The following is a 23,734-nucleotide window of genomic DNA, read 5'->3' as shown; positions in this document are numbered from 1 at the left end:
TAAGCAGAATTTCTAAATGGAGATCGCTCAACTCCAGCTTACTTGTTTTACCTGTGTTTTCAGATCATCTGCGGTACTTCCATTGTGTAGAGAGAGCATAGTGTATGTCTTTGCTTTGCGTTGTTTTTCTTCTTTGCATTATCTTGATCTCCTGAGTGTTTGTTCATTTGATTGAATGTTTAATAAAGTTGACTACTGCATTTAGGTCCTATCTCTTGCAATGTGATATCATGATAGTTAACACTATTTATTTTTATTTCCCCATCAGGTGTCATCTCAACATCCGTACACTGAACAGTACATCGGCAAACCCCATGTCAGAACAGTAGACTTCAACAACTCTCAAGAATTTGAGATAGCTGTTGTAGACATACTCAAAGACAAGGTAACTGTAGTTTTCTGTTACAGCTCTGTTAGATGCAGTGTAACAGTGTTTGTTGCATGGCTTTATGAAGAAATATAGAAAAGAGATTTCCAATTTTTTTGGTCATACAATTTACATACTCCCATTAAGACATGTCTAGTAGTTGGAAGAGGAATATTTGGAGATGCTGTCATCTTTTTTATATAAATTTTCCATGGATCCAATTAAACAGAGGTGTGCAATGAAATGTTTGTTAGTCATCTTGGTCTTTAGTTCTGACTCAGTTGCCTTCTCAAAGCACAAACTTGCTGTTGTTATGGAAACACACAGAGTGTCTGTCAAAAGTTAGAAATCACTGTTTTTTTTTTCATCCACAGTGCAAAAATAGGGAAAGCAAACAAAAAAATAGGATGTTTTTTAGAAATCGAAAAATAGAAATCCCTGCTGGAAAGACTTGTGCTGGTTAATGCTGGTTTGGTGCTGGTTCAGCCAGTCTAGCTAGTCTTATGGAGACACAACTTTTTTTTTATAATAATAAAAAGAAAGTTAGAACTAGGGGCATTGGTGAAACCTTATAAAAGTGGAAATATTGTGATTTTCTAAAATGGCTTACTCATGCTCATATCACTTTAAGCCTGTTACGTTAATTTTGGGTTTTGTTCATGTGTTCATGTCTTTTATTTTTTTAATTCATGCTCACAGTCTGCAGCTGTGTTGAAAATCGCCCCCTATACCCTCATTCGCTATTCTCCACTAATATACTCCACTTCGGGGAGTGAATGAAAACGTCTCTTGTTTCATGTGTCACATTTCATCTGTTCTGTTTGTCTCATGTTTCCATTGTGCCTTGTCTAGCGTTGTTCCTTGTAACCTCTGTTGGTGCGTTTCTTGTTTCTTAGTCAAGTCAAGTTATCAAGTCAAGTCTTTATGATTTTAAATACAAATACGAATACAAAACAAAGTAAACCTGTGAAACGTGATTTTCTCTAACGTCCTCCATGAAAACTAGTCCCGTCCGAATAGGGCTTAACCAGTAGTGATATGAATATATTTCCCCTGGTAAAAGCTCTTGAAACCTAAAACACAGAAACGTTAACACCCTGGATTTGACATTGTTGGTATTCATGTGTGTCATAATCAAAAGTGATGGAGAAGAATATCTGTGAGCTGCATTGGAGAGGATTTTCCCATGTAACAGGTATTAGTTAAGTGAACAGCATGTGTTTGCTGCATAAGTTGTATATATTTTTCCGTTTGTGACTTTTAGCATTCATCTGTTTGCACAGGTGGAGCCCTTTATACCATATGAGTACACTTGTGAAGGCATGCTGGAGAGAGTGAACGCCTACATTCAACATCAGGTGCGGATGCATTTCAAGTTCAATACTATTGAAAGAACAAATATAAAAACAGATGTATATATGTGACCCTGGATCACAAAACCAGTCGTAAGTCGCACGGGTATATTTTTAGCAATAGCCAACAATACATTGTATGGGTCAAAATTATCGATTTTTCTTTTATGCCAAAATCATTAGTATATTCAGTAAAGATCATGTTCCATTAAGATATTTTGTAAATTTCCTACTGTAAATATATATAAAAAAAATATTTTTGTGAATGGATGCAGCAAAATAGTGCAAAAAAAAGTCAGAAAACACGCTTACAAACTTCGCTCGCTGCTGCCCGCTCTTTGTGAATTACCCACTCAAGTTTGGTATCTATGTCAAGCTTAGATTTCCCCCTTTCGGGTTCATAACTCTCCACAACGTCATTAGAACAGTAAGCCAATAGAGAGCGTTAAAACAAACCCTTCTCGTGTAACAAAAAATGAAATTCTTCTTAGCAACGGTCTGCTACAGCGCCTCTCATTGGCTTGCGACTTCTTCGCGTGCACAGTGTACACAATCCGCAATGGTTACGGTGCAAGCCATGGATTCTGAGATTTAATTCTGCTCAATTTAAACTTTAATTACAGCAATAATTTAACAAACATAGTAAATGATTTTTTCGCAAATGATTGGGAAGATGATACAGAATGTCCAGAGACTGGCTTGGCAAAGGAGGATGACCTGAAAGACGACGAATTCCATCAATGTGTGGAACAGTTTTGTAACAACACACACACAGACAAGCACATACGGGCATGTACGCATACACATACACACACCCACAAAAACTTGAATTTAGTGGTGGGGAACTCACAATGGTGTAAATTTCATTTATTTCCTTTCATTAGTAATGCGTAGCTAAGGACTTCATTTGGAGAACTTTACAGTCGATTTTCTCAATATTTAGATTTTTTGCCCCATCAGATTCCAGATTTTGAAAAGGTTGTATCTCGGCCAAATATTGTCATATCCTAACAAACCATAGATCGATAGAAAGCTTATTTATTCAACTTTCATGTGATGTATACATCTCAATTTAAAGAAAATGACCCATAAGACTGGTTTTGTTGTCCAGGGTCACATATTTATATTACAACTGGAGAAAAGTATCCATTAGTTATTCCCATTTATTTGTTTGCCATTTGATGATAAGAACCCCTGGAAATATACACTTTGAATTCAAATACACAATTTGAGTCACCCTTGCTTATAGATTCTAGGTTCTGGTCTATTAGCCAATCACACAAGCCAAAAATGCCACGTGGCTAATCACTCTGGGTCCAACATGACATCATGAAAAAATGGCACAATAGAGCCATTTTGACACGTTGAAAGTCCTCTAGAAAAAGATTACATTCCAGTAACTTTTCCTTTTATGATTTGGGACACACTGCTATGTATGTTGAATACTGTTTAGGAAAGAAAGTGTGCGAATCGTGAACAGAGCAAGTCTATGATCTGTGTTACGACTACACATGCAGACGTAGACAAAAATGTAAGAGAATAAGCGTAAGCATATTTTTGCCTATGATGTGAACTACGCATATGCTGAGCTTGCTAGTTGGTTGCCTTTGGGATTTGATGTGAGCACATACACAGAAACATTTTAAGAACCTAAACTACTCTGAATGCTTTGTTCAGCTCCTTCAGTACTTAGCACCACTTTTTTTTAGCTCTAAACCAGGAAATAACATACACAAAGTAAAATGACTCCTTTGACTCTTGGGAGTATTCATTTTTAAGAATTCATTACAAATAGGTTATTAAAGTGAAAAAAGTTAAAATAGAAGTTAAAAAGCAATTCATTTTGCATTGTAGTATTATTTTTATTGGCATTATGACACTATAAGAGTTTTCCTTAATTGTATTTGACTAAGCAGACTATTGACCCATTCACACCGCAAGAGGAGGAACTGGGTGTCATGATTTTTTTTCTGTCTTGTGTTCCCCTTGTCTTGTGTGGACGTTTTGTCATTTCCTGTCTTGCGCCGTGTTTAGTAGTTCTTTCTAGTTTTTCATGTTGATTAGTCTTCCCCAGGTGTGTCGTCTTAACATGCTTGTTCGCCACTGTGTATTTAAACCCCTGTGTTTCCTGTGTTCTTTGTCATGTCTTGTCCTACATACACTCTCAGAAAAAAAGGTACAAAAGCTGTCACTGGGGCTGTACCTTTCCAAAAAAGGTACACTTTAGTACCTAAGGGGTGAATATTGGTACCTTAATGGTACATATTAGCACCTAAAATCAGAGGTGGGTAATTCAGGGGTCAAAGAGTAAAAGTCCTGCCATATGTTTATTCCACCCATGAACTCAGTCAGCTGATTTCACTAATTAGTTATGTCTCCTGTCTGAATTAGAAAATCCAGGCGATTGGAACAAAATACTGAGGAGGACTTTTACTTTCTGAACCTGGACTTTACACCTCTGCATAGCAATGCCACATGTCAGCCAAGAGCAAAGATATAAACCAGAACTGGACCTTATTGTAGCCAATAATAAACAACTCCACAAACAGCATTACCAGCTTCACTTATTACTAACCAGACTGACTTTATTTCTGTCAGACGTCTACAGAAGTTTTATTGAGAATTAACAGGGGTTTAACTCTGTTTTCCATTTTAAGTCACCATAACAGTGATTCGTGTTTCCATTAGTTGGGCTCTTAACTCTTATTATATATTTTGTTTTTTTTAGCTGCTGCGACAGTGTGTTTGTCAAACACATTTGGAGCAGCAAAGAAAGCTAAAGTGAAATGAGATCAAGTTATGATGGTTATTTGTTGATGGTTTTATAATCATCATGAAACAGACTGATTCACTGAGGTATTTTAATCTAACAATTATGTTGTTACATTTTTTCACATCACATACCTTGTGTTACTACAGGATGAGATCAAGCAATATTATAACAATAAGTTAGAAGACCTTAACGAACATGAGCACAAAAAAGTCAGTTCCCTTTCGTCCTGGGAACTCCGACGTGTCGCCGGGGGAGTTCCCTGACGAATTGGGATCACGCTAGGGAGACCAATTGCCTTCGAGTGAATTAAAACGAGCCAATGAAAATTGGCATGCAAGATTTGCATTCCGCGACCCGCCTACCAGCGCGGGTATAAAAGGCGGAAGTAAACATTGCGCAATGCTTTTAGCTTCGGAGCCGACCGATTGTGTCCTCTCTGAGTGAGTGAGCTTTAAGATTGTATTTTTCTTACTGCTACGAGTCTGCTGTTTCGGGAGGGGATCTCTCTGTGTTGGTGAGATGGCGTTTCAGCGACCGCGCGGTTCCCGTCTGCCGGCTGCGTCTATATGCTGTTAATTCAAAAGCTGTTTTCACAGCTGGTAAACGGTTGAGTGCGCACAGCGGGCTTGCAGTTTCCCCGCTGTGTTGCCGCGTTGGGTCCCTGTGTGCTTCAGCACGATAGAGAGAGTACTTTCTTCCTGAAAGAGCAACACGAGTGAAGATCGCGTCCTTTTCAGGATGACGTTTCACTCGTGTGTTTCTGGATGCGATCGTTCCCTGTCCTTATTTGACGGCCACGTTCATTGTTTCACATGCCTAATCCGTGTGTGAGACTACGTTCGTGGGTGGTTCATGTTCTCTCAGGGGTGCATGACCACGTCGGCACGTTGTTCGTCTCCCCTTTCTCGTAAAGGCTTGAGCCGCTCAGCGTGCCGTGTGCCGTCGAGCGCCGGCTGACAGCGCGGGTTGTCACGGCAACCCAGCGCGCGTCATTCGGCGCTCAAGATGCGTGGTCAAGATCAAGACTCGCGTGCCTCTATGAGGTGAGTCCCTTGCTTATTTCCCGATCTAGTTTCTCTTCTGGTGCACCAGAGGAGGGCTACTTTGGCGAATAACATTGGTGATCTGAGGGTTTCAGTGAGCACGAACCACTCACTCCTCTAGCGCATCACAAACATGCTGAGACTGTGTTCGTGGGTGGTTTATGCTTTCTTATGAGAGCATGACCACGTCGGCACGTTGTTCGCCTTGCCTGAAGGCTTGAGCGCCCAGCGTGCCGTGTGTCATCGAAGCGATGGCCACGTTCACTATCTTGCATGCCTGGTTGACGGCCACGATCACTGTTTCACATGCCTAATCAGTGTGTTGAGACTGCGTTCGTGGGTGGTTCATGTTCTCTCAGGAGTGCATGACCACGTCGGCGTGCTGCTCGTCTCCCCTTTCTCGTAAAGGCTTGAGCCGCTCAGCGTGCCGTGTGCCGGTCGAGGCTTTCGGATGGGATTCTGGTCCTTCTCATGAGGGACCAAGCATTTCATTCGGGGCCCCAGGGAGGACAGATGTCGATCGCTACATCGGAGAGAGGGCTGTTATACTCTGAAAATGATGCTGAGTTCCTACTATAATGTCGTGTTCTCATGCTGAAGATTCAGACTTAACAGCCACACTTTCCTGGGCTGTTCTAAAGCGCCTGGATGTGTGTGAAGAATTTTGGCAGTATGGAAGCGTTTTGGTGCCAATATGGCAAGCCAAACATGCCTAAATCTGCAGAAGTTTTTCCTCTCTCACTACCACTGCACGTGCGTAGTTCTAACTCGGGGTTGAGCTGTGCTTAGTGACTGACCGTGATTAGTCACAGCGCTGGCCCTCGGTTAGACGATGTCCACGCTGGTGGTCCAGAAGCACCTCAAAACCAGCCCGCTCGGAGTTTGTTTTTCCCAAGGGAAGGGAAGCAACCCTGAGAGGAGCGACCCAGAGTATGTGACGATCTGCTCTTTGGGAGTGCGTGTCATCACCACTCCTTCCCCCGGGGGAGGGCCGGGTGGAGAATTTAGTTTCTGTTCCGCCGCTGGTTATCCAGTAATCAGCGGTACCCAAAGTTTGAGCAGTCCACTTCCTCTGAGTCGTTCACGGGCCCCAGCGCTCAGATGGCAGTGAGGGCTACGGCCTTGTCACTCTCGTCTCTCGCTGGGTGAGGGGAAACCAGGACTCGATGCCCCCGGGCCTCGTCCCTCGTTTCCCCTCACGGTCGAGACTGGCAGTATAATAAGACCAGTTTCCTCCGTCCGAGTAGGTCAGAATGGCAGTGCGTGCCGCCCCCGAGCTGCACCACTCCCGTTCCCCTCTCCCCAGCTTGCAGATAGCAGTGATGCAGCCTCAGCTGCGTCGCTCCGGTCTGCAGCTGGGCCCGGAGGCGCAGAGACCAGCATACGAGGAGTCAGGGCCTCGTTCCTCGTCTCTCCCCCTCCCCTCGCCACCGGGCAGTCCGCAGCAGAACGCCCACGAGCCTTCTCTGCCGTCTGCCCCTCGGTGGAAGCAGGTTGGTGTCAGGCGCACCCAGACCCCCGCTCTCGGTCGCTACAACGCCACCAGAGCCGGGTCCCTGTCTTCCACCTCGCTGCCCCTCCGCGGGTACGCCGGTGGTTCGGGTGGGTTCATTGGGACGGTATCTGGAAGCCTGGCTAGAAGAGCTTCCGGGTCCGTCCCGATGGCTCATCCGCACCATCCGGTTCGGCTATGCAATTCAGTTTGCACGCCGGCCTCCCAAGTTCAGGGGCGTCCACTTTACCCGTGTGCGGTCGGTGGACGCCCCTGTCTTGCGGAAAGAGATCGATGTCCTGCTGGCGAAGGACGCGATCGAGCCGGTCCCTCCTGCCGAGATGAGGTCCGGGTTTTACAGCCCCTACTTCATTGTACCCAAGAAAGGCGGTGGGTTACGGCCAATCCTGGACCTGCGGGTCTTGAATCGGGCCCTGCACAAACTCCCGTTCAAGATGCTCACGCAGAAGCGCATTTTCGAATGCATCCGTCCCCAGGATTGGTTTCCAGCGATCGACCTGAAGGACTCGTACTTTCACGTCTCGATTCTCCTTCGACACAGATCGTTTCTTCGGTTTGCTTTCGAGGGTCGGGCGTATCAGTACAAAGTCCTACCCTTCGGGCTGGCCCTGTCACCCCGCGTCTTCACGAAAGTCGCGGAGGCGGCCTTTGTTCCCATGAGAGAACAAGGCGTTCGCATCCTCAACTACCTCGACGACTGGCTCATTTTAGCTCACTCGCGAGATGTGTTGTGCGATCACAGGGACATGGTGCTTCGGCACCTCAGCCGGTTGGGGCTTCAGGTCAACTGGGACAAGAGCAAACTCTGCCCCGTGCAGAGGATCTCTTATCTCGGTATGGAGCTGGACTCGGTCGCCCGGACTGCGCGCCTCACGGAGGAACGCGTCCAGTCAGTGCTCACCTGCCTCAGGTCTTTTCGAGGCAGGACAGCGGTTCCACTGAAACAATTTCAGAGGCTCCTGGGGCATATGGCAGCCGCAGCCGCAGTAACGCCGCTCGGCCTGTTACATATGAGACCGCTTCAGCGCTGGCTTCACGATCGAGTCCCGAGGTGGGCGTGGCACAGCGGCACGTTCCGGGTCAAAGTGACCCCGCACTGTCGCCAAACCTTCTCCCCGTGGTCGGATCCTGCGTTTCTACGGGCCGGAGTGCCCTTAGTCCAGGTTTCCAGGCATGCTGTGGTTTTCTCAGATGCCTCTGCCACCGGATGGGGGGCCACGTACAACGGGCATGCAGTTTCAGGTCTGTGGACGGGGCCTCAACTGCATTGGCATATCAACTGCCTAGAGTTGCAAGCAGTACGCTTAGCCTTGCGTCGCCTCAAAGGGGTTCTCAGACACAAGCACGTACTGGTCCGTACGGACAGCACTGCGACCGTTGCGTACATCAACCATCAAGGTGGTCTACGCTCCTGTCGTATGTCGCGACTCGCCTCCCACCTCCTCCTATGGAGTCAGAAGCATCTGAGGTCGCTTCGTGCCATTCACATTCCAGGGGAGCTCAACCGTGTGGCAGACGAGCTCTCACGGCTGCCTCCCCTGCCAGGAGAATGGCGACTCCATCCCCAGTCGGTCCAGCTGATTTGGAGTGTCTTCGGAGTCGCACAGGTAGACCTGTTTGCCTCTCCGGACACGACCCATTGCCAGTGGTTTTATTCCCTGTCCGAGGGGACCCTCTGCACGGACGCCCTGGCTCACAGCTGGCCCCGGGACCTGCGCAAGTATGCGTTTCCCCCAGTGAGCCTTCTTGCACAGACTCTGTGCAAGGTCAGGGAGGACGAGCAGCAGGTCCTTCTTGTGGCGCCGTATTGGCCCACCAGGACTTGGTTCACCGAATTCATGCTCCTCGCGACAGCCCCTCCTTGGCCGATTCCTCTGAGGAAGGACCTTCTTTCTCAGAGATGGGGCACTCTATGGCACCCGCGTCCAGACCTTTGGAAACTCCATGTCTGGTCCCTGGACGGGACGCGGAGGTTCTAGGTGGTCTGCCACAGGCAGTGGTAGACACCATCACTTCCGCTAGAGCCCCCTCTACGAGGCGCCTCTATGCGTTGAAGTGGAACCTGTTCGTCGATTGGTGTTTCTCCCGTCAGGAGGACCCCCGAACTTGCCCGATCGGAGTCGTGCTTTCCTTCCTGCAAGATGGGTTGGAGCGAAGGCTGTCTCCCTCCACCCTCAAAGTGTATGTCGCCGCAATAGCCGCGCATCACGATGCACTGGAAGGTAAGTCCTTGGGGAAGCACGACCTGGTCATCAGATTCCTTAAGGGTGCCAGGAGGTTAAATCCACCTCGTGTTTTGCACTCGGTACCCTCTTGGGACCTTGCTCTGGTACTTAGAGCTCTTCAAAGTCCTCCCTTTGAGCCTTTGCTGACGGTAGAGCTTAATATCCTGTCCATTAAGACAGCGCTCCTGTTGGCATTGGCCTCTTTCAAGAGGGTCGGGGATCTGCAGGCTTTTTCGGTCGACGAATCGTGCCTAGAGTTCGGGCCAGGCCTTTCTCACGTTGTGTTGAGACCCCGGCTCGGATATGTGCCCAAGGTTCCTACCACTCCCTTCGTGGACCAGGTAGTGAACCTGCAAGCGCTGCCCCAGGAGGAGGCAGACCCAGCCCTAGCTTTTCTCTGTCCTGTCCGCGCCCTGCGGGTTTATATTGACAGAACGCAAAGCTTCAGAACCTCAGATCAGCTCTTTGTCTGTTACGGAGGCCGGCAGAAGGGGAAGGCCGTCTCCAAGCAGAGGTTAGCCCACTGGTTAGTGGATGCTATCACCCGAGCATATGAGTCTCTGGGTGAGCCTTTTCCTCCCAGGTTGCGCGCTCACTCCTCTAGAGGTGCTGCCGCTTCCTGGGCTTTGGCTCAAGGCGCCTCGCTTACAGACATCTGTAGAGCTGCGGGCTGGGCGACACCGAACACGTTCGCTAGGTTCTATAGCCTTCGTGTGGAACCTGTTTCCTCCCGAGTTCTGGCTACGGCCAGTGGGTCGAGGGAATAAGTTGTGTCGGCTTGCTACGCCACTCCGCCTCGAACAGCGGATACGTGCTTTCTTGCTCCGTATGGCGCCCTACGTTGGTGAGCCTCGTGAGTTCCTCCTTCACCCCTCCGGTGCTGGGCGTGGCGGACCGCCCGGCGCTAGGTCTGCTACCTCTAGTGAGGAGTTGTTAGTAGACTGGGTGCTCCAGTGATCTCTACTGTGAACCATCATGCCACGTGCAGTTTAGCCGTGTCTTCCCCTTGACGGACTCGTTCGTCATCCCTGTTGAGTGCGCTCCCATTTCCCTTGGATTGGGACCACCTCAGGGACTGCCATATGTTTCACTACCCCATTGGGCTAGTACATATGTGTATTCCTGGTCAGTCAGGCTGGGCCTTCCGCAGCTTTCCCCCTCTCTTGGGGAACGCTTTCCCAGTGTTATCCAATGTCCACTGTGCGGGTCTTGCGGAACAGCAGTGTGGTTCCCGTGCTAGCTCCCGCAACTTATTTCAAGAAACTGCTGCAGGGTAGCTTAGCCGGGCGCTGGAAGGGGCCAGCACCATGGCGCTTTATTAGGGATCCCAATTCGTCAGGGAACTCCCCCGACGACACGTCGGAGTTCCCAGGACGAAAGGGAACGTCTCGGTTACGTATGTAACCCTCGTTCCCTGAGTACAGGGAACGGAGACGTGTCGTCCCTTCGCCATGTCGCTGTACCTTCGCGGAGGACTGGACACTGTTCGGCTCCTCAGCGAAAAGCATTGCGCGATGTTTACTTCCGCCTTTTATACCCGCGCTGGTAGGCGGGTCGCGGAATGCAAATCTTGCATGCCAATTTTCATTGGCTCGTTTTAATTCACTCGAAGGCAATTGGTCTCCCTAGCGTGATCCCAATTCGTCAGGGAACTCCCCCGACGACACTTCTCCGTTCCCTGTACTCAGGGAACGAGGGTTACATACGTAACCGAGACGTTTATAATGACACACACAGACATCAACAATCAGCGTATGAATCTCAACAATGGTGACAATCAAAAGTACTAGTGTGCTGCAATGCATGCTGGATACCACCATAGTACAAAACTCCCAGCATGCATTGTAACATGAATAAATTATGCTGAATTGTCCTATAATTTTTTTTGATTCTAAATAGTTGCTATTCTTTTTTTCTGTTATTTTTGTTGTGAATTAGTAGCTTTTCAGTGATGTTCTGAATTAATCTGTTTATCTAAATATTTGTGATTGTCACCATTGTTGAGATTCATGTGCTGATTGTTGATATCTGTGTGTGTCAGCGTTGGCTAATTTTTTTTTATTCATTTTTGGTAATATGTCTAAACTGATAGTTACATTGCTGGATCTCATGCTGCAGTAATACAGGGTTTGTGATGTGAATATATTAGTGGAACAAGATAATTGTTAGATTATAAAAACCTCAGTAAATCAGTCTACTTCATGATGATTATAAAACCATCAACAGGTAACCATCATCACCTGATCTTATTTCACTTTAGCTTCCATGCTGTTGCTGATGTGTTTAACAAACACACTGTCACAGCAGCTAAAAAATACAAAATATATGAAAAGAATTAAGAGCCCAACTAATGGAAACACTAATCACTGTTATGGTGACTTAAAATGAAACTGAGTTAAACCTCTGTTAATTCTCAATAAAACGTTTTTATTCAGTTTTATTCGTCTGAAAGAAATAGAGTCAGTCTGGTTAGTAATAAGTGAAGCTGGTAATGCTGTTTGTGGAGTTGTTTATTCTCCTCTGTTGAGATCTTCACAGATTTAATGTCTTCTTTTCTCTTCCAGTTGATTTCATCTAAGGCTGTAGCTGAAATTACTCCATATTTAATATACACATATGTTTTGGCTACGATAAGGTCCAGTTCTGGTTTATTTCTTTGCTCTTGGCTGACATGTGGCATTGCTATGCAGAGGTGTAAAGTCCAGGTTCAGAAAGTAAAAGTCCTCCTCAGTATTTTGTTCCAATCACCTGGATTTGCTAATTCACACAGGAGATAGAACTAATTAGTGAAATCAGCTGACTGAGTTCATGGGTGGAATAAACATATGGCAGGACTTTTACTCTTTGACCCCTGAATTACCCACCTCTGATTTTAGGTGCTAATATGTACCATTAAGGTACCAATATGCACCCTTTAGGTACTAAAGTGTACCTTTTGAAAAGGTACAGCCCCAGTGACAGCTTTTGTACCTTTTTTTCTGAGAGTCTAGATGTATGTTTGGTGTTTCTCATTCTGTTCTTGGTTCCCTGGTCCTGTAATGGTTTTTTGTGTTTATTTTTTGATAATTAAATTATTTTGCATTTTGATCCAGCTCTCCCTTTGTTTCTTGAGTTCACCCTGCATTAGAAGACCTGAACAAAGATTGATCCAGCAATTTGTTTAATTAAGCTCCGGCAAGGCAACCATTCCCTCGATTCCCTTTTTTGGATATTGCCTACCTCACAGACTTCCCAGACTTCGCCCTCATTTACTTTTACTGCCACGGACTCAGTGACCACTACCAACACATACTCATCCGTGATGGTCCTCGGGGGTCGCTGGTGGAACTCCTGGTCTACGCCCTTCAGTTAAGTGGTTCATCTTACACTGTGGAATTAGTAGAGATGGATTCTAACATGGCTGCCATGCCAGAGGTTCCAGCTGTTATGGTCGCCAAGCCTGAATCTCTTCACGTCATGCCTGCCAAGAGTCTCACCCCGAGAAGGCCGCCACGCCACAATCTCTTCCCAAGATGGCCGCCGCCATGCCAGAGCCTCGTCCCGAGAAAATTGTGGGGAGGGGCAGTAGAAACCCGATTAAGGCCTCAGAGTCAGTGCATCCTTGGACCCTTGAACTGTAGGATCTGCCCCTCTCCCAAGACGATCTCCGCTCCACCACCCTCCTGAACTATTGCTTTTTGGTTTGGTTGGGCATCGGAGGCCACCCATAGAGGGGGGGGCTATGTCACGTTTTGGGTTTTTTTCCTTGTTCCTGTTTCATGTATGTCATGTGATCCCTTGTTCAAGTCATGTGATCCTGCTATGTGTTCCCTTGTCTGATGTGTCATGTTGTCATTGGTTCATTGTTTCATTGTCCACAGGTGTCCCTTCTCTAGTCGTTAGTCTTGTTTATATAAGCCCTCATGTTTGCCCTGTGTCATTGTCTAGTATTGAATGTTTCCTGTAATGTCATGTAAGTTTATGTTCTTGTGTTGAGTTCCATGCCTTGTCATGCCTTTGTTTTATGTTTGATCACGTTTTGGAATAAATTGCATTTGGGTTCTCACTACTACTTGCCTCCAGTGGACTTCAATCGTTACACTGGGGATGGAGGAGGGTAATTAGCTCCTGAGAAACGCGATAACTGCTGATAATACTGAAGGAGCTTATATATGTATACAGTGATAGGCGTCGTATTCCTATAGGTAGACATGGATCAGATCAGCTGAGTGTCAGCTGAAGCGAGCTTGACTAAGGTGACCTGCCAGAACTGACGCTACGCTTAATTTCTGTTGTTTGTCACTTTTTTTTTTCCTTTGTGTTTTTCGCAAACAGACTACAACGTTGACAAAATACAATCCCCGTTCACATGGATCCGTTAAAACAAATGAAAACACTGCATTATTCACCCCAGGCCAGTAGATAGCAATGTCACGGGGAATATAATGGGATAGTTTTCGCTCTTTGAAACACTTTTTATCAAAAGTTTGCATGTACCCCTTTGATTTTATGTCAATGTTTTACTCATTCATCAGCTGGAAATAATTGTTATGAAAGTGATTCAGACGATATCATTCAACATCGTATGATATCGTCATTGTTGTGGTGTGGATTTCCCTATTCTCATTGAATTCGAACCATTAAATAAAATTTATAGTTCTAGTTATCGTTACCGTTATTGCTTTTGCTGCAGCAGACCTTATGTCTCGTGACTATTAAAGCCTTTGCCTTGTTATATGGTAATTTTCATAAAATAAAATAAAATTAATACAATAAAATAACTCAAAAGTAAAACAGTTTTTTAAAAAATTTTTATAAAACATAGTTGTCGGTAAATCCTGATTGGATACATTGGATGAATCACAAAATTGTACTGAAATAGCAGCAGTGCACATCATTTGAATTCTATATCTGTTCAGGTAAAACTGCTATTTATTTATCTTTTATAATGTATCATAAGGCTCCCTTCCAAAGATCTATCCACACAAAATTGTTGTTTTTGTTTTTTTGGTAGGATTTTTGTCACCGCAGCGTTCCATTCCCTAAAGTCAATGAATCAAGATCGTGGCCTGGGAATCCACCCAGTCCTTTCCTCCAGCTGCCCAACTCCACAGCTTTGATCTGGGCACCCAACATCACTGCTCCGGCCTGCTGGCCCCCCCTCAGCGCCCTCCGGCTTTTCCTGTCTTCAGAGGCCTCATCCTGTGTGAAAACCTGCCAGGACGCCAGTCTAATCTGCGAGCCAGCTTTCTTTCCTTTCATCAACAATATGGAGGCCTTCAATGGGTGAGACACACACACTGCTTCTGGATTGTTTGCATTTTTGCTTATATGTATTTTTTTTTATTTTTTTTTTATTTGTTCATTGACAGCCAGTTAATATGAAGCTATGATATTTATTTTATTTTATAATTAATAATAAATTCTACTGTATAATATATTATATATTTGCTTTGCAATGCTTATGTATTCATATACACATTTAAAGAGTTTAATTAGGGTTTGAAATAAACACCTGCCAACCTGCCAAATGCGGGTAAAAATCAACTGTTGCGGGTAACGCTGTCAAATCACTGGCCAATTTGGCCGGTTACTTATTATGTTTACTCGCTTTGCTGGGGACGTTCTTGTAAGCCAAATATACCCTATTTACCACAACTCATGAGTCATCATGATGTATTAAATACAGCGTATTGTGCAGAATCTGCGCATATCTGGCTTACTTGAACATGTCACTACGCAACAAATAATAGTGTGCTTCTTCAATTGCATTGAAGCAATAGCGAAGATTAAAAATCATTTGGTTAACAGAAAAGACTAAAAAAGTATTTTCCATACATCCAACATTTTTTGATGTTCTTTGCACTTTATTGATCTGTCCTCCTAAAACACATTTTTGGAGATGAGGATGAAAGAGGAAGGGAGGAGATGGCTTCATGACAGGATTTTGTTTGAATAAGAAATTAATGTGAAATCCATTTTTTTTTTTTTTTGGCTAGTAGAAGTTCTGAATGGCCGGTAATTTTACATTGAAACATGATAAAGTGCAGCAATCGCGAAGCAAATGTCCCAATCATTTACTCCACATAAAAATAGGCAGTTACACTTTATTTTTAGATGTAGTTGTTACAGTGTAATTATACATTTAAGTACTGAGTGATATTAATTGACTACATGTACTTACTATAGGGATAGGGCAGGATTAGGATTTGGTTGAGGGTTAGTTGCATGCAGAGGTGTAAAGTCTGGGGGTCAGAAAGTAAAAGTTCTGCCATATGTTTATTCCACCCATGAACTCAGCCAGCTGATTTCACTAATTAGTTCTATCTCCTGGCTGAAAAACTGTGCTTATTAGCAAATCCAGGTGATTAGAACAAAATACTAAGGAGGACTTTTACTTTCTGAACCTGGACTTGACACCTCTGGTTGCATATAATTATGTATAATGTACTGGTATTACTATGGTAAGTACTGCACATGTAACATGTAACAAGGACACTGTAAAGTAAAGTGTTACCAAATAGCCTTTTTAGTAATAAGATATACATAAGTCTTGAATAAAAACATGAAGAGTATAATTCCTATACTTGAAATCAATGAATCAGTAGTTTTATGTCACTGTAGTTTTGTTTTTATTTACAGAGCTTCACGGGATAAGCAATTTCATGTAATATTTTGCTTCAGTCAAAATGTGTAATGTGTTATTCATCTCGCAGCAGGTTGGTTTGGTTTAAAGCTGACAGATCTCTATGAAGAAAATGAATGAGAAAAGTATTTACGTAACCACGACCGCTGTAGAAATAAGCAGTCATTGTTCTCTATTGAATATTTCCCCCTGTTCTTGTCTGTGGTTGTTTGTAACGGATGCATTGTGTGTGAATATGTCCATTTCAGGCTTAATGCTCAGTGTGAGTCTTTGGAAGCGGAGAAGAACCATGTGTTTCCAGCTGTACAGGTGGACAGGAGAGAGTGTTTCCAGCAAAAGGATCCGTTGCTGTTCAGTTGCGCTGGAGTCAGTGCCAAACACCAGCGGATTTGCCCTTGCAGAGACTACCTCCACGGCCAGGTGGCGCTGTGCAGGGACTGCCTTTGAGCTTTCACCATAGACCTTTAAAGATGTCTGTGGTAAACTGGGGCCAGTCCAGGGCAGTCAAACATGTCATAATCCCCAGATCGCTGGTATCAACAGGTTCATGGGAATTGCTGGACTGAGGTCATTGACATCAAGCTTGAAGATGCGTCTGAAGAGGTGTCTTCACTCTTGGTTACTTTGATCCAAAGCAAAACTTTGCCTCCAGATGGGCTATTGATGGTAAGCGAGATGGTAACCCTGATGTTCACCATCTTTGGAGTCAATCTGAAAGAGTTCGGCTGGTGGTGGCTTCAAGGTTGGACGGTGTGAGCTGAAAATAAATGCAAAATACAGTTTTGAGTTTGTGGCTGCTGTGTGATGCAGACCAGACTCTAGTAGCTGAAGTTTTATGAATGCTGAAAGTGCCAGAATTGAACATGAATTTTAAAGTCAACATGAAACATTATAGAGTACTGGAGGGTTGACATATTTTTGTAGGCCAAAACTGGAAAATGAGTTAGCATTTTATCACTTCTGGCTGGGTCGTCATAAACTCAATGGCTTTGTTGAATGAGTTTTTGGTTAAATGTCTGAAATAAGGGATGTGATTAACACAAGCTCAAAATATGTTCATGTTTTATTCTACAACATGAAATACATCATTAATCCCCCCCTCCCCCCCTTTTTTTAAGCGTTTACTTGTCTTGTAAAAGATGGCTGCTAACAAGTGTGTCACAAATGTGAGTCACAAATGTGACTATAGAGGTTGTTGAGGACATTAAACGTCATCATCTGAACAAATAAACTCATCTACTCACTAGTCGCTTTCACAGCCTCGTTGTATTTGTAATCACACTCTTACAAACTATTATAACTCCAACTTCCAGGGAAGAGGTTTTAAATAAAGACTGAAAGATTTGTCTAAAGCTTAATGGTGGTGGCAAGTCATGTGACTGTTGTGTAGTACATTTATACCCTACCCTACCTTTTTACTTTAACAATTTTATTTAGGCTTCAAAATTGGCAAAAGTTGTGTTCATTTGTGAAGATTATCATTATAAACAATCCATGCAAAAATCATAAACATTTGCTGGTCACAGAGCTTATTTTCTGCAACAGTACAAAAGCCAATGGAAAAATCCATTGTCCAATTTGTTTTTTGTTGATGGAACCAGTGTGATGCTTAACTTACGGCTCGGCCTACAAAAATACATTATCACTGAGGCACACAACCCATTTTAATGTGTTAGATTTTGGAGTAGAATAGGAGATTGAAAGTAGATTTCTGCGTGGGACTTTTTTTTGTTTGAGTCCCACTCCCGTCCGCTCCGGGTAGGTTTTATTCTCCACATGCCCGCTCCCTCTTAAAGTGCCCTTATTATGGTTTTTCGAATATTCCCTTTCATGCAGTGTGTACTATAGCTGTCTGTGAATGTAAACTTTCTGCAAAGTTGTAAAGTCGAAAGTGCACGATAAGTAATGTTATTGTCTCCCAAAAGAAAGAATCGACTCTGAACCACCTAAACGAGTCATTTGTAATTTGAATCCCACTGGATGACTCTCTACGTCACTAGAAAAGACATTTGCATAATGCCGCCTATGTTGTATATTGTCCGCCCACAAACAACTTGTCCTGCCTTCGAACGCGACATTTTACTGATGACTGCTTCTCAAATCTCGGAGTTCAAAGCGGGATTCGCATAACGCTTGGTCTTGAAAGATGGGTCAGTACTCAGTTTATTTGGACTAACTTGCTCCTCAGAATCACAATCTGTAAGTCTGAATAATTATTGATGTATAGATTTTCTACCGGGTGTTAAAAATACATAGTTTTGTGTTTTATATTGTGTAAGTTTCCGGCTAACCGGCTAACTCACGTTATTACTGTCTTACTGAAATATTTATTCTAAGCAGCTGTGGGCCACTTTTGGTTAAAACTTTGTCTATTAATGCAAATTGTCTTTTGTTCTTACTACATTGATTAAAGATAAAGGATGGAGCAAGATTTGTTTTGCAAACTTTAATGTTACATCAGTCATTCACGTTAGTGCACGGCTAACGTACAGTTCCCGCATGTGCACCACAATAAATTAGAAATATACACATGGGTTTGTTGATGGAAGTACACTTGTTAATCCTGATGGTGAGGAATTACAGTTGCAACATATCATAATGTACCTCAAACTGAGTATTGTATCAATGAGAAACATCCTCCTCAAGTCATCCTTTCGATGGAGGTTTGGATTCAATAACTAGTTCTTCCAATATTTCATCATCGGACTCGAGCTCGGATTGATATGGTAAAATCGACGCCATCGTTACTGTCTTAACAGTGTGTACAATCACTGAGCTTTAGGAAGCCTCACAGCGCTTTATGTGCGCTGTGAGCGGTAGACCAATCACAACAGACTGGCCATCTGACCAATCAGAGCAGAGTAGGCTCGCAGAATAGAGGGATTTAGAGAGACTGATTCATCCATTACATTTGATGCATGTAAACCTGTTGTAGGAGACCTCCAGAATAAAATCTGGAACCTTTAAAATAGCATAATAGGGGCACTTTAAAATGCAAGAATTTTATTTGTTATTTTTGTCTTATCATGATACTGTCAACACAGTAAAAAATGTCACAGAGAAAAATAGGCTAAATAAATTACGACATCTGTCATCTGTCAAAATTATAAGCCAAAAACACGAATAAACGAAAACTGTTGGCTTACTAGCTAGACTGCAAAATGAATCAATCCATAAATTTAAACATCCATGCAAGAAGAGAATGTCGCTGCCTGATGACCGTTTCAGCAGCCTACATCTCTCCTCCAAAATGTTCTTACTTCAAAGTACATACTTCATGGATTCAGTTCAGCGTTCAAATAAATCATGGATGGATCCAATCGTGGCAAACCGTATGTTCTACTAACGCTATACCAATGCTAAGTTTAGGGTTTCGATTTAGATTTGGGCTAGTTTTTGTTAGTGTTGTGTATGTATCAGCACTGTGATTGGCATGACCAGTGAAATCTGTAGAATCAACTTTGGCCTGGTTTGCCCTGAAATGGTTTGGAGAAAGAAATGATGCAGTGGAGTCAGAACTGAACATGACTTTGCAGTGGTTTGTGGAGAACATTTCTCTAACTGAAACACCTCTTTCATCCTCTTTTTAGGAGGCTTTTTGACCAGGATGTGTTACGTTCACCTGCATTAGCAACAACAGTAGCCTGAAACCGTGCTTAATATCTATTTGGCTATTGGTTAACATTAAACCTTGCTAAGGAACAGTAGTTTTGCATGAGATATTTAGTTAGCATAAGCATTTCTTATGTTGTTTAGGAGTTTAAAAAGACACTAGCACATAGGAAGTGGTGTATTGCTGTGGGTTCTATGCAACTTTGTGTCCACATGGTCTCTGCAGCCTTCCACCTCAATCTTTTTTTGAACATTTATGCGAACATTTGACATTATATTTTTAGACACAAGATACATTCTGCTTTTGCTCAATTTTTCAATTTTAAGAAAATATTACCTGTAAAGACAAAGCAGAACTGTTGTGCTTCTCTGAGCAACACAAAGCGTTTTTTCGTTTTTTTAATGACTCCGCGTTTTGTGTTTTCCTAATTGAACTAAGTCTAACTCTGGCCTAATCTAAGCCCTTTCTCTGAATCCAGGCTTTAAAGTATAATTCCATTAAAAATAAAAATCATATTTCCATATAAAAACTGATTAATAGTCACCCAAAACTGAACATTCTGTCATCATTTACTCACCCTCAGGGCCACTGGAGCCTAAACGTTTATCTGTAATAAAATCAATGTTGAATCAAATAAAAAATAAAACATTCTAAAGCTACTTTTTGTAATGTCGCTTTCCTGTTGCTCAAACAGCATTTGCGCTTGCAACACCAAGGTCATGGGGTTTGATTCCCAGGGAAAGCAAGACATGATAAAAATGTAAATGTGTACTTTGAAATGCAATGTAAGTCGCTTCGGATAAAAGAGTTTGCCAAATGCATAAATATAATGTGTATTTGATGCTTTTCTCATTTAACACAATACTGACTATTGAAATTATCATTTGAGGGCAATTTCTCAGTCAAATTTGATGTGTGATTAATTTGCCTTTAATTATATGAATGAATTGCCATCCTGTGATTAATTAGATTAATATGATAATTAAATAATATACTGTATATATACACACACATATATTATACAAACAAAAACATTATGTAAGATGTGATGAATCGCAATCAATGCTTACTATAGGGTCAGGGTTTGGTTTAGGGTTAGTTCCTTGTAATTATACATAATATAATGTAATGTATAAATATATAGTAAGTACATGTAAGATGTGTATGTGTCACCTAAAAAAAGTGTTACTAGACCCAGTGACCTATCTTATCTTTGAATGCTTTGAATTGAGGAGAAAAACTGGGTAACAATTTAGAATAATGGTCCATCATTAATAAGTAACTATGCAGGAAGTAATGCAGGACTGATGAGTAGTACTACATTAACACTTCACCTTCTACTATTAATTCAGTGACATAATTAATGGCAAATTATAAATAATTACTAATTAATTACTAATCACAACATTAACGTGTCTGAGACATTAGCAATTGTCTTTTTTTTACTCTCAACGTGGTCATAAAATGCATCACTCACTACTCAAGTGTTTCCTAGTCACAATGCAGGAACAACTAGTGATCTGGACCATTATGTTAAAGTGAGAAACTTTTTCACTTTAAAATAACGGTCCAGATCACTAGTAGTCCTTGAAGAGTGACTAGGTAACACTTGAGTAATTAGTAATGCATTTTATTCAGAGTAAAAATTATAACTGATTATGTCTCAGACACATGATAATGTTCTTTATAATTTGTCAGTTAATAGTTATTAATGAGGCCAATCTCATTAAGTGATTATTGATTACCTAATAAGGAAAAACTATCTCCTAAATTTGATATTACTTACTGATTAGTTAAGCTTGTTTCTTTATTAGTTAATAGACGTAGTTGAAGTGTTAATGTAGAACTACTCATCAGTCCTGCATTACTTCCTGCATATATACTTATTAACCTTCACAGCCTAGGTGACATTGACTGAAATGTCATTTAAGAGGCCGAAAATATTACTATGGTTTGATGAAAGATTACAAAGACTTTTTTTTTGAACATTTTCTTACGAATGTACGGTACTATAAGACCAGCAATGCATATTACATAATTAGGGTCAGTTTTGGTTTCATGTTGACTTTTAACTTCGAAGTTTGGAATGAAATTCCCTGCTGTGAAAACAAACAAACAAACAAACAAAAAGCCCTATGCTTGCAAAGAAGAGATGTGAATTATTTATGGAGTTACTCAAAGTCATTATGTAAATATGTGCATTTTACATATTTCATATGCACTATTGTTTGTACAAAATAAAATATACTTTTAAAATGGGAGTATTTACATTTGTAGCTGCTGTAGAGGGGATGAAAATGAATGTGGGATGTTTCATAAGTGTACAACTTCAGAAAGCATTGGGATTATTGACTATAGTGTGTGTGTGTGTGTGTGTGTGTGTGTGTGTGTGTGTGTGTGTGTGTGTGTGTGTGTGTGTGTGTGTGTGTGTCTTTTTAAAGCTGTTGACTCATATATGTGTGATACTCATTGTTCGCTCCTGTATCACGCAGAGCTGACGGTCTCAAAGCAGGAGGAATTCTGGGAAATCTGACAGTGATGATGCAGCTTTGCCATCAGAGGCATCATCTGAGAAACCTGCTGAGAATAGAAACTCATGCAGCTCTGAGACACAGACGAGCTGCTCTCTTCTTCAAAGCTTTTCTTTAAAAAATAAATAAATTATACTGGCAGTGCAGTACATCCCTGGAGTGTAACTCGGGTCCTTTGTGTAGCTTCTCTTTTGGGATAATACAGGAGAGGGATAATGCTGCATACATACATTAGTTGTGTGCAGGGGATATAATATCTGTATCTGTAACAATATCAAAATGATTCTGTTAATATTAAATATTAAAAGTATTCTGATAAATCTGGAAGTGGGCGTGGCTTTAACCCGAAGTTCATGAAATTACACCAGAAGCCCGTTTTAAAATGCAATTATTTCCCTTTATATTTTTCATTCAACAAATATGCCTTGTACCTCATCAAATAATAATTATAACATGTAATGAAATGTTTTCTAATTAAACCACGAACACTTAATGTTAAATAAAAAAGAGAAAAATCTAAAACTAAGGGGCTGTTAACACGACACCATTTCCAAAAAAAAAAGAGTAAAACTTTTTGTGCGTTTTGGCCGTTCGTTTACTCGACAACAGCTATTCGGGTGCCTGAAAACGGGTTTCAAAGTGCAAGTTTTTGAAAATGGTCTCTGTGTAAACAACAAAAATGCAAATCTCTGAAGACGATGACATCACGCACATGCGTATTACGTGTTCTGTTTATAGCGTTTCATCGCCATCTAATGGCCTGGCAGCAGAATACAAAGTTTTTAGACATTTTCGCGTATCCGTGTGAATGGGGATCATTTGACAATGGTGTCGTCTGTACGCGGAAAATTCAAAGGAAAAACTTGAAAAATGATAATTCTGTCAGTATTTACTCACCCTCATGTTGTTTCAACCCCATAAGACCTTCGTTCATCTTCGGAACACGGATTAAGATAATTTTGATGAAATCTGAGAGCTGGATCACTCCTCCATAGGCTTCTTGAGGGATTGAACTTGCCGGCCTCGAAAAGTTATTACAGACATCGTTAAAATAGTCCAAGTGACTACAGTGGCTCAATCTTAAGTTTATATCAAATGACGAGAATACTTTTTGTGCGAAAAAAATTAAATAAATAACTTTATTTCAACTATTCATTTCCTTATCTCTGGGTCTCGAGTCAGGTTACTAGTTTAACAGCCTATGATCCGTTGTTGTACGTCAAACGCATCACCCACATGACCAGCGTCGGCCAATAGTGAGCCTACGTGTGACGTAGCTCTACGCTATTACACTAAGTTAACTGACTCGAGGCCAACAGAGAAGGAAATAAATAGTTGAAATAAAGTCTTTATTTATGTTTGTTTTTGCGCACAAAAAGTATTCTCGTCGCTTGATAAACTTAAGATTGAGCCACTGTAGTCACTTGGACTATTTTAACGATGTCTTTAATAACTTTTCGAGGCCGGCAAGTTCAATCCCTCAAGAAGCCTATGGACTAGTATGGAGGAATGATCCAGCTCTCAGATTTCATCAAAAATATCTTAATTCGTGTTCCGAAGATGAACGAAGGTCTTACGGGGTTGGAACAACATGAGGGTGAGTAAATACTGACAGAATTTTTATTTTTGGGTGAACTATCCCTTTAAGCCTATCATTGTTGTGTAAACGTATCCTCAATCTAAAATTGTATT

The 23,734-nt window shown here is 42.4% G+C and overlaps 1 protein-coding gene across 1 annotated transcript in view; it reads left to right on the top strand.

Annotated features, from left to right (window-relative positions):
- The window catches only part of mgat5b (alpha-1,6-mannosylglycoprotein 6-beta-N-acetylglucosaminyltransferase B), a 198,853-nt gene extending 181,597 nt beyond the window's left edge, over positions 1-17,256 (top strand). Inside the window, exons 14-17 of the mRNA XM_077230694.1 lie at positions 269-385; positions 1,651-1,725; positions 14,267-14,538; positions 16,147-17,256. Coding sequence (XP_077086809.1) covers positions 269-385; positions 1,651-1,725; positions 14,267-14,538; positions 16,147-16,345 — 663 coding nt within the window. The 3' untranslated portion in view covers positions 16,346-17,256. The remainder of the gene's footprint in view (positions 1-268; positions 386-1,650; positions 1,726-14,266; positions 14,539-16,146) is intronic.
- Positions 17,257-23,734: the final 6,478 nt, after the last annotated feature.

The sequence above is a fragment of the Siphateles boraxobius genome, unplaced genomic scaffold, assembly GCF_051911475.1.
Source record: "Siphateles boraxobius isolate OS27281-9 unplaced genomic scaffold, OSU_SipBor_1 15, whole genome shotgun sequence".
Lineage (NCBI taxonomy): Eukaryota > Metazoa > Chordata > Actinopteri > Cypriniformes > Leuciscidae > Siphateles > Siphateles boraxobius.
This window is presented reverse-complemented; position numbering and strand designations above follow the sequence as displayed.